At 35.9% G+C, this 12,350-nt stretch overlaps 1 protein-coding gene across 7 annotated transcripts in view; it reads right to left on the bottom strand.

Moving 5' to 3' along the window:
* PPFIA2 (PPFI scaffold protein A2) overlaps positions 1-12,350 on the bottom strand; it is a 490,478-nt gene that overhangs the window by 21,766 nt on the left and 456,362 nt on the right. For 3 of the 7 annotated variants that reach the window (XM_075552747.1, XM_075552748.1, XM_075552744.1), the window contains exons 23-25: positions 6,132-6,194; positions 4,981-5,010; positions 3,117-3,310 (exon numbers count right to left, since the gene is read on the bottom strand). In XM_075552747.1, the coding sequence (XP_075408862.1) occupies positions 3,117-3,310; positions 4,981-5,010; positions 6,132-6,194 (287 nt within the window). The remainder of the gene's footprint in view (positions 1-3,116; positions 3,311-4,980; positions 5,011-6,131; positions 6,195-12,350) is intronic. The other 4 variants (XM_075552745.1, XM_075552750.1, XM_075552746.1 and 1 more) reach the window with 3 other exon arrangements.

Genomic DNA, 12,350 nt, shown 5'->3' with positions numbered 1-12,350 from the left:
GACAACAGAAAAGTGGGTAAAAGGAGACATCAGACAGTGTCAGACATGAGAAAATAATAATAATTTATAAATTATCAAGGGTTCATGGGGGGAGAGGCAAGGATGGGAAAAAATGAGGGGCTAATACCAAGGGCTCAAGTAGAAAGCAAATTATTTGAGAATGATGAGGGCAACAACTGTACAAATGAGCTTGACACAATGAATGTATATCTGGATTGTGATAAGAGTTGTACGAGCCCCCAATAAATGATTTCTTTTTAATGTGCTGAAAAACGCGGCTTTTACACGAGTATATACGATATATATATTGAAGCAAATAACAAAAACTTGCATATACAACAACTCTAGGTATTAACACACAACTGCACTGCCATCAAGTTGCTATCAACTCGCAGCCTCGCAATAGGACAGGGTGGAACTGTCCCTGTGGACAGCCGAAGTTGTACAGGGTTATTGGCACAGAAATCCTCCGTGTTTTCCAGTGGAGTGGCTGGTGCCTTCGAACTACAGACCATGCAGTTAACAGACTGACTTGTCAGTCACTATGCCTCCAAGGCTCCCCAAAGGTAGAAAGCAAGATGTAAATGGAACACCGCAGCAGACATCGAACTGTGCATGGAATGGACCGTATGGAAGCACAGAGAATTGACCCTTCAAAGATCGTGCAGCAGTGAGAGGAGCCTTACAGAAGAGAGCTCGTTATGAACAAAGTCTCGCAGGTAAAGTTTTAATGTGTGGTAATAGTTTTGAGAATCAGGTAGGAAGTTAAGAGAAATATGATCATATGGATCTATGGAAGGCCAGGACACATACACTGACAGCGTTGATGTAACGGAAACACAAGACTCCTTTTTGGTGTAAGAAACATTAATATAATAGCAATATAGAATACTGAAGACCCAGGACATTTTAGGGATAAGAAAATTAATCAAGGGCTAAATGCTGCCAAAAGAAGGGCCTGGGGACCACAGTGATGGGCACGGCACAAGCATCCTGACGAAGTACGAGACACCGTGAGAAGAAAGGCTCGAGAGCAGACAGGACCAGTGCGGCAGAAACTGAAAATGCCTAGGTTCCAAGCATCTCTTATGTCTATTGGAATGTACATAATATAATAATGCAGAGAAACCAGGCCATGCCTTCAGGTTGGATGGATTTTTAAGGCCTTGTTTTAATGAGGACGAGACCTTCATTGAATAGGATTAACTATTAGATAATATTGGTAATATCCAGCATACCAAACAACCTAAGGTCAAACTAGGTACTCTTGGTTAATATCGGCCAAATTTTTACTAATATGAAATACAGAATTTTGCTTAAAAGAGAACATTTATTCATATGATACTATCTGTTAAGAGGGAAAACTGGATTGAAAGCACAATGGAATGTTGTACTTAAGTCAGAACTAAATGTAACATGAAATGTAACATCAAACAAGCAAGAACCCTGTCATATCACGATCATTGAAAGAAACCAACATGAACAAAACTTGTTCATTGTAACCATACATTTCTATTCAAATAATAACACAGTGTTAAAGTTGATCTAGTAAAGAAGAGGAAAGCTGAACACACATAGCCTGTAGATTCTACTACACACAGTCTTATGCATCCATAAAGACGAGTTGAGACCCACAGTCCTACACAGGAGTGATGAGGGGCTCTCCCTCACAATGGGAGCAATGCTGGCAACTGAGAATGATGTAGGGTGACCCCTTCTTTATTGATCCTGGGGTATCCGTAGTTGTTGCTGTGTTTGAGCAAAAGGGTTTTCATTTCTTGAATGATGAAATGAATAACTAAACAATGATTTTATCTATATATCTCTTGAAATGTAATATACATAAATAAATGCATGTGATCTCACCAACAACATAAATATGTATTGCCCAGTCATTAACCAAGATAGAGCACTTTATGTCAATTATAAGTCTCATATTTTTATATAGCTGCTATTATATCACAACTGCTATTATATCACAGATTATCCACCTAATATTTTGATAATATATATTGATATTATAATTATTTTAAAAAATTTTTATCTGGTGATGTTAATAACTTTAACACTCAAAATATCTGAATACGTTGGAATAAATAGTCTGTTATCTATTCTAATTTCATCATAAATATATTTTATTACTGTATTATTCTCTTCACAGCCACTGATTAAATGTGTCCAGGACTGAATCAAATACAGCATCCCATGGTGAAATAATCTACATTGATACTTATTAATTTATCAACCTCATCACTTTGTATAAAGCAAACCATCACAATTCAATAGACTTTTGTTTTCTTAGGTTGTAGGGTAGTCAAGTTATAATTACAGCAGATATAACAGGGTACTGTAACATGCCTGTTTAGACTTAGTATTTAGTAACACTTCTAGACACAAGCCTGTAATTTGTTCTTCTAACCCTTCATAGTACCTAAAAGCACATTGAATATTTTTTCAGGATGGGTATGGAAATAAGAAAAAGGATGAAGACATAGATGTGAAAATAAACAGCACAAATATACCCTTCACAAAATAACTAATTCTCACTATGCTTCATTTACTTAAATTACATCTATTTATAAGCTCATTTATAGTGGGCTTCATTTTAATCTTAAAATTTTCTCGTATAAACAAATATATATCTATAAAATGATAAACATGACAATGCTTAAGATAATACAAGGACAGATTTATAATCTCTAAGGAGGATCTTCCTCATATATTATTCTTTGGACACACACTATGCACGTGGTTTTACACGACATATAAACCAAAATACCAACCGCACTCCCTTTGAATTGATTTCCACTCACAGCAAACCTACAGGATGGGGTTTAATTGCTCATGGAGTTTCTGGAACTGTGAGTCTTGGGGAGCAGACCATTGCACCTTTCTCCTGCAGAGTGCCTGGAACTGTGCTTAGCACTTAATGCTTAACCCACCAGCGCTCTTCTACACTCATGTGCCTGAAATATTCTTCAAATAGATGTTCTCCGATATTCGTATAGAACCTATTTTCTATTGCCTAACCATCTCTATACATGCATGATTTTTCATTTCAGTAAAAAATATTTTCATTTTTGTTTCACTCTGATCATTATTTTAAATGCACCTACCGGTGGAAACTATCCACCATCTTTAAATGGACACGGAGATCTTTTTTTGTCAGATGGTCTAACATCCTTGCATCTACCAAGCACTCCATAAAGTAACTTCGGTATTGAGGTAGCCCCAGACTGGGAAGCCATTCATTTCCAATCCACTCGTGGTTCATATCTCCATAAGCCAGCGTCTGTAGAAAGACCGGACACTAGAATTGTTTTATAGCAGTCAAGTCTCTTAACCAATCATATGAAATGGTAATTGGAGGATGCTACTAATTACTAGGATGTACATTACCTAATTAATATGATGAATATCTTGTTCATGAACAAGGTAGAAATGATATCTCACCAAGAAGTGTTTGATTTACTTTAGTAGAAAATAGGATTCTGGGCAGATTTTTAAGGTTTGTTGCCTGTATAAAATTACTGTGCCTATTCCATATTCTCAGAAGCAATTACATTACTTCTTATTCAAACATGTACTTTGATAATCAGGGAATTAACATTATCGTTATAATGCATGGTGTAAATTTTTAGATTTTTATGCTGATAGATTTACTTCATTTTTGTCTTATTTATATTTCATTTGTTGTTCTTGTTGAACTTGTCAGCTAAGACTCAAAAGTCCCCATTTTCAGTGCCATTATTGTCAGTACTATAGTTGAAACCTTGGTGGCAAATAGAAACCGTCCTACAGTGTAAACCTGTGTCGAAGTATCTAGTATAAACCTTAGTGTCAGACAGAAAATGAAGAGAAATAGGAGCAATGAGACAGGACAAAATGTGGAAGTTTAATAACATTTTTGTTACTTCCAGCATGCAGTAAGAATTTAATAAGTGTCCCTAGAAATCAAGCAAAGAGAACCTGTATTTTAATATGGTGGGAATAATAAAAATCTAATGCAGATGTTATTTTTAAACGTAAGCAATTTGAACTATTCTTACAGTTAAAAGTAATGCCAATGCAAGCCTCACTGCCAAACCATTTTTCCTCTCTAGAAATGTTAGAGTTTCCTATTGAGTTCCTTATCTATAATTTTGACTGTAAGTGGCCCTCATTTTGTGGCATATTCTAAAGACTGATGAAAGTCTTGCAAAGATCAAAATCCAGTACAATCCTACTAAACCTAGGGCATTGTACCTCCCTCCCTCACTGCCATCGAGTTGATTCTGACGCGTGGTGGCCCTATGGAACAGGGTGGAACTGCCCCTGTGTGTTTCTCAAATGTCATGCCTTGGGGCAGGTGAAAACCTCACCTTTCTCCCAAGATGCATCTGGTGATTGTACACAGCAACATGTAACTCACTATGTAATCAAAGCTTATATCCACGTTGAACACATAAATTTACTTCTGTCCATGTGCATTTATCATATCAAATACCCAAAAGGCAGAACTATTGAAAAATGCACAGCTTCTTTGTAAACTTCTATGATGGTTCTTAATACCGGCACTTCTCTTAAATAAATGGGAGCGACTTCTGATTAGCAACCCACAAAAATAACATAACCCGTCCGGCTCCGATTTTGAAAATGTTGCCATTAGCTCGTCAAGGATCACACACATAATTAAATACTTCCTAATTAAACATCCCAAACAGGTTTTAGAGAAATTTAAGTCCCACAACACTTTCTATGATTTAAAAAGTAATGAATTACTCTTTCAGAAAAGGTCATACATAAATGGACGTTTAAGTTCTTTGTAAAACATTATCATTTTAAAGTCCATAAAGGACATTAAATATAAAATGTACTTAACTGTATATTGATTTAGTCATTGGCTAAGTGAAGGTTTATAAGACATGAAGATTGTTGCCCTGCACCCGCTCCTAGCCTACCAGATGACGTGAATTGCTGTAAAGCACATGGAGTTCCTACCTGCGCCCAGCTTCCTTCCTCAGATTCCTTCTGTGTTAGCAGCAGGGAATCATTAATAAAGCAGGTAAAGATAAATTAATGTCAAATGAATAGAGTGAAAGTTTAATATCAGAAGCAAAATTGTTTGTTAAAGAAAGCACGCATTCATATGATATACACAAATCAATAAGTATACAGATTTTTAGACAGATCCATGCAAATTAGTTCAGAAATTCTATTAAAACTACATAAGTTCCCATTCATATTATCTTAAACACACATACATATGTCATGAGAAATTCATGATAGTGTAGAAACTTGATCCCCTCCTTTTCAGTATTTTCTAGTTCTTAAAAGTATATAAATCCCCAAGTGTAAAGAACTACAGAAAAAGTTTCTAATTTATATTATATACATAGGAATAAACTCACAACACATATATAATGGAGAAAGCATACCGGAAGTAAATTAAAAAATAAAAAATAATAGTTTCCATTTAAAATAACTTTGTGGTAATCAAATAGATTTCTATAATAACAGTTATTGAAAGAAATAAACTAGATCTATATTTCTAAAATTAAATGAATAGCATGTTAACTTTGTTACTTTGTATGAAAAATGACTATATGTCATATTTTATAAATCAAACAATTATAATCAGAGTCACCAGGCATGGTTTTTTACATTGGAAATCTCTAATTATAATTAATTTGACTTAAAAAATTTAATTTTAGACAAGCCAAAAAATATTGATATGGTCAAGCACAAAAAGCCCAGATTATTCTATTAAAGGTAAGCCTTGAATATACATTATTCTAAATTAATTGGGTTAATAATATGTGTTACCTGTGAATATGCCAATGTTAAGTTGTAAATAATATCAAATATTTAAAATGTTGCAAAATTCACTACTAAGGTTTTCATTTCTTGATTATTATTTGGCTTTATATAAACTCTTTTGATATTTAGACTACTTAGCACTGCTTCCTTAAAGAAATATCAAATAGAGTGAAACGAAATGAATGGGACCTGTTAGAGACCATTACCTATGATGCACTAAACATACCCCACTCACCTGGTCTATGGTACACAACCAAGTTTTCCAACCAAATGGAAGCAGGAGAGTGTTTTGTTTTGTTTGGTGAAAGCTTAAGAGAGCAGAAATGACTAACCATTTTTGCTGGAGCTGCAAGATTTTCCATTTCTTCATGGGTCACCCAGACATTGCCAGAAGGCTGAGGAAGCGGCCAGAGGGAAGCGTGGAATCCACAGGAGGGAAGCAGCGGTAAAGAAGAAAGGCAGCGCCACTGTCAGTTACCAGCATCCCATCAAACACACTGCTCTTGTCTCTACAGCATGCACAAGAGAGACCACATTGCTGGTTTGTTTGCTCATAGCCCCCTCTTGCTTTGTAACTCAAAGAAGCTTAAATAGAACCCATATGCCATGAAACTCATGTGGCGTGGCGTAGGTTTCAAATATTTCTATTGTTATTTAATCAAGAAAAGGCATGCTCAAAATTTGCATTTCAAAGCTACAGAACCATAATAAGGAAGAATTAATGTAATATGATGTGTAGAAGAACCTCTGTTTGTCTATTTTTTCAGCTGGAAATATGGTTTGATATGCACTTCATAGTGTTACAGCCAACATGTCAATCACATAATGATTTGGCATCTTGGAAAAAGAAAGTCAGTTGTCAACACATAGCTCCACGCACTAACTCAACCTCTCTAAAAATCAATTATGAACGTTTTCCAAATGATTATTTCCTTTTGCAATTCAGCAAACATGCTGTTTTCCTTTATTCCCTATAAAGGAAAAAGAGGGGAAAACAAGTTATTTTTATTTGGTAATATTTATTTTTCAGTTTCACTGAAAACTCTCAGATACTACACAGGATGCATTTCCTAATTTTTCAATGCATCCATAACAACAATAGTTTAATCCATATGCTTAGCAAATCTCTGAAAAACTGAACTCTATGAATAATAATCATGTGTGAGTATTGGAGGAAGATTCAACAACCAATGATATCATGTGACACACATTTATTTGGTGAGAGTGAAGAAGATTAAAGAATTTATAGATGAAGATGAAAGATTACAGTCTCTCTTATGGATTGCAACTCAACATTAAGGAAAGAACACTCTTCACCACTGAACTAGTAAACATTGTGGTAAATGGGGAAAGTTTGAAATCATCAAATATTTCCTTTTACTTGGCTCTACAGTCAACGCACCTGGGCACAACAGTCAAGAGACAAAACAATGTGTTGCATTGGACAAATCTGCTGCAAAAGAGCTCTTATAATACTAAATCCCTAAAGCTCTCACCTGGAGGATCAGAAGTGACCCATGCATTAGCATTTGTAATTACCTCATATGCATGCAAAAGCTGGGCAACCATCAAGATTTAAGAGGAATGGATGCATTTAACTGTGGTATTGATGAAGAATATTGCATATACTATGGATTAGCAGAAAAACAAACAAATTAGTTTTGCAAGAAATACCGTCAGATGGTCCCTTGAAGCAAGAATGGCAAAATATTTTTCTCCACTATTTTGGACATGCTATCATGAAGGACCCTCTCTGGAGAAGTGTGTCATGCTTGGTCAAGTGGAAGGTCAGTAAATAAGTGGAGGGCCCTCAATGAGATGAACCGAAACAGTGGCTGCAATCATGGGCTCAGGCATACGGCATTGTGGGCATGACTAGGGACCACGGCCATTATGTTCTGCTGCACACTGGGTCCCATTGAGCTGGAACTGACTCAAGAGACACTAACAATAATAAAAACAGATTTTTCAGAGAATAATAGGATGTCAACAAATGCTTTCTCTATCAGAGACTATTTGGTGATGGTGATGCAGTCTCATTTGAATTCTAATAAATCAAAAATTGACATCTGTTCTGTTATGCACAATTTCTAAACTGAAATCCAGTTAGTTACATACAGATTAGGCATTGAAGGGAATGACCACTGAAAGCCCCTTCTCAATAAAAATCTACCATTTTACTGATGATTGTAGCTTATGAGCACTGCAGTACAGTAACCCAAGCCTTACACTGGCCTCATTTCCTATGTATTGCTCATTCCTTCCTGTGCCACCAGGGCGCAAGTTATCCTCAATGATGTTCGTCCCTTGTTACTAAGTTGACTCTGACCATCTGCTGACCCCCTGTGTGACGGAGTACAACTTTGTTTCACTGGGTTTTCAAAGACTGAGTTTTTGGAACTAACTTTCCAAGTTTTTCTTCTGAGGCAATGTTGGGTGGACATACACCTCCAATCTTTCATGGTAAAACTGAGCACGTCATCACCCTGAGATTTGCATTCGTCTCCGATTTGGGTATATTTTTCTCTTTAATTTAAGAGGAACATTTCTCATTACAATATGACTGTTTATATAATGAGGCTTCTAAGATTAGTTTTAATGAAAGGAAGAATCAAAATGGATCGAATAAAATAATCTGAGAGAAGGAAATAAAAAGTGCAGTACAGAAAGCATAAACTTGATGCTGTCAGAAATGTACTTGTAAAGAGCACCTGTTAGGTCAAACCACAAAAAAAGTGTGACATTAGAGAAGTCATTTAGCCTCTTTACACATAAAATTTTCCTTATGTGTAAAACATCCATATGTTGTAGTGTCTATGTTGTAGTGTTATACGACTGAAATGCGGATGCATTTACAACACTGAGAATTGTAAAATATGTCTAATAAGCACTCAAAGATGTTGGATAATATTAAAATATCAGTCGCAACTCTGAATTAAGCTCCACTTAACCCTTGGTAGCTTAGGAGAACTGGTGGCATACTGGTTATACATTGGGCTAGGGACTCATATGGTTTGAAGGTTGTCAGTTCAAAACTCCCAGCTGCTCTGCAGGAGAATGCCGGATTTACAGTCTCAGAAACTCACAGTGGCAGCTCTACTCTGTCCTATAGGGTTGCTATAAGTCAGCATTGACTCGATGGCAGTGAGTATTTATATTGGTTGACTGATTTTTAAGTTTGGAGCTGGCGTTATCTATAGGGTTGCTAACAGCAAGGCCTGGCTAATCACAAAGTCAGCAGTTTGAAAACACCCATAAAACACGAGGCTTTCTATTCTTATAAAGAGTCTGGGAAAACCCACCTGGGCAGTCCTCCCCCACCCCTCAGGATCATTGTGATTCAGAATGGCCTGGACGGCAGCGAGTTTGAGTTGGGCTGTCTTTCTCTTGTACAGTACACTGAGCGATGCCTCTTCTGTTGCTCACACTAGTGGAATTGTATGACAACCAAAGATACTTTGTACTTCTTTCCAAGTTTATTTCCACTTGACTTTTTTTTTTTTAGGTAAGCAATTCAAATATATTTTTAAGTAAAAATTAAAGAAAGCTTGATATTTTGTGAACTCTAAGTTGAAAATTGTGGAACACTAGATAAAGGTAAATCATGAAACATAATATCAAGAAAAGACAACTTTAAAGTCTGAAGAGGAAATGATTAAAAAAAAATTTACCCAGTTAAAGGCAAAAAGAAGAAAAAAGCCTTGGCTATTTCATTGACAAATTGAGTGAATGAAGAAGACATATTACATTATTAAAGAAGACAAAGTTATGCATTAATTAACAAAAACATTCCAAAAATCCTTGAATAATCTGAGTTAATTAACACATTCTCAGAAACGCAGTAGCATTTCTTGAATGGAAAAAAGACAAACCAAAACTTGTCTCTTCAGTGTGTGCATTCTAACATACTTATAAGGTCATTATGATATTAAATAATGAGTGATGAGCTTAAATGACCACATCTTTCTTTTATGCAGTCATTTTATTACCAGAAATGTATATGTAAATTTTACTACAGATTAAATAATGCTTAAATATATAAGAGATTAAATGCTTTCATATGATGGGGTTGAATTATGGTACAAAGAGTGTTCAGCATACAAAACTTAAGGTTTCCCTTATATAACTTGCACCTGCCTTTATATAATATTTGGCAATTTATATAACTTTTTAGATTCAAAAAATTTTACCTAGTCATAAAAATATAAATATTCTTCTGACCTTAAAATGAGAAGTCTAGAATTAAAATGAATAAAGAAATGAAAAGGATATGCATATATAATTCATAGAAATAGTAAATCCTTGCATAACATATTATGCAATTTTAACTTTCTAGTAATTGCCAAAATGCAAATAATGTACAAATATGGGTAAAGGAGGGTAAATGATATTGGTTTCTCATCAGCATATATCAAATGAAATACCTAAGATAATACCAGTAATAAAGTTTGATGTTTTTTAATTAATGTTTATTAATTATGATACTTGGAAATCTGGAAAATATCAAAATATTAAAAGTTCATAGTAATTATTTACATAATTAGTGTTATTTTTCTATATTTTACATTGATTATATATTAATTTTATAAAAATAGAACATCTTTATAATATAAACAGTATTTCAGCTATCTTTTCCATGCTAATTCCTTTTTGAGTCTTTATTCAGTATAAAGGACGGAAAGCATAATAGTTAGAATCTGGCATCTGAGAAAATAATATTAAAGAAAACCTTTTAGTATAAACAGCACTTAGATCAGAAAGGTTCTCTTAAGTGATCTTCACATCTGCCTCTTAATTAAGGAATTACATATACTCTCATTTTAAACATCCTCTTATTCAAAATCCTTTGTTTTTCTCAAGCATGTTTGGGAAAATTATAATTAATTATTCTATTTTTTATGAAAATTGATTCAGTTTTTAAGTAAAAATTACAAGTCTATTCTATTTTTGAGGTCAGCACTTCTAATGCTCTATTTTTGCAACGTTCTCTCACCACCATGAGTGGACTCTGACCGACGACCTCTCGCAGAGCGTAGACTGGCTCCTGTAGGCTCAGGCCACAGCTCTAGAAGGGACTAGAGAGCCTCATCTTTCTCCCCAGAAGCCGCTGCTGCTTTCAAACTGCTCAGCTTGGGGTTAATGATTCAAGCTTAGCTCACTATGCATCGGGCTTCTTTTTGTAAAAATAGTTTTCAAAAACATTTTTTGCATCTGATTTTAATTTAGGATATTAATATCAGAGTCTGTTTAAGTGTTGCAATAAACCAGCTGGATTTTGTACAGGAAATTCTTGATCCACTCTGAATTTGGTCCACAATAACCATCCTAATTACCTGCTCATTTTTTATTCAATATATTCCAAGTTACCTTTTAATTTTATTAATATCCCAGTTATACTACACATAATATATATATAATGTTATGAATATGAGCTGAACGATGTGGAAACATAATGGTGGGGTAATAAGGAGGAAAGAAAAAGGAAAAGAGCAAACAAGAGGAAAAATATATAAATCTATGTATTTTTGAGACTCTGAATTCTGCACCTCTACCTAAATCTTACCTCAGTATGATGCTCAACTTCCTGAGAGGATCACTAAAAAAACAATGGGTGCATAAAAATGGGTGAAGAAAGCTGATGGTGCCTGGCTATTAAAAGATATAGCGCCTGGGGTCTGAAAGGTTGTAGATAAACAAGCAGCTATCTAACAGGGCTAAAAAGCCCATAGGGAAGAAGCACACTTGCCTGTGTGATCATGAGGTATCAACAGGAAGAGGTATCAGAAGTTCTAAAACTAGCAATCAAATCGATGTTAAGGGGAATGGATATAGAGGAAACCCTTAACCCCCCTGTAAGATAATTGGACAGTCGCTCACAGAGGGCCATGCAGAAGGGGAGACACATCCAGCGTATGGCATGGAAACTATGGGAGAGCGCAGGAAAACATTGCCAAGACGACGGGACTCTGAGGCAGAGGCCAAAGGACCACTTGCCCGAGAGGCTGAGACCAGAGACTGGTGCTGGTAGAGAAGGGGTGTTGCTGTGGACTAATGACCGTATCCTTACTGTCGACGAATACTCACCTACTCACTCCCTATTAAGCCCTCATAAACATGAATGGTGCCTGTGAGCTCGGTGTGGCCATTGCAATGCATTTTGGGACCAGCAAAGAAACGTATTGCTGTGGGAGAAACAGTTGGTGTCAGAGCAGTGAGGGAGGATGGAGCGTGGAGGCTTACCCGCCCCTTGCCTCTTGACAAAAAGGAAACAAGAGGATCTCCGATATGGCCCGACTACACAGCGTTTACTGCAATCAGAAGGAGCAGAAAGGATCCGGGGGGGTGGGGGGGTGGGGTGGAGTTGTGTGACTATAAATCTTTATGGGAGCAGACTACCTCTCCTTCCTTCTTTGGAGAGGTTAGTGGGGTTGAACTGCTGACCTCATGGTTGGTACCCACTGAGGAGAGGATTGGAAGCTTGCAAATGAAAAGCAAACTGAATTTGAAGGAAGGTATTTCACTTGGTGTTTATAGAACATCAACCCTCAGTG

The sequence above is a fragment of the Tenrec ecaudatus genome, chromosome 6 (genome assembly GCF_050624435.1).
Source record: "Tenrec ecaudatus isolate mTenEca1 chromosome 6, mTenEca1.hap1, whole genome shotgun sequence".
In the NCBI taxonomy this organism is placed as follows: Eukaryota; Metazoa; Chordata; class Mammalia; order Afrosoricida; family Tenrecidae; genus Tenrec; species Tenrec ecaudatus.
This window is presented reverse-complemented; position numbering and strand designations above follow the sequence as displayed.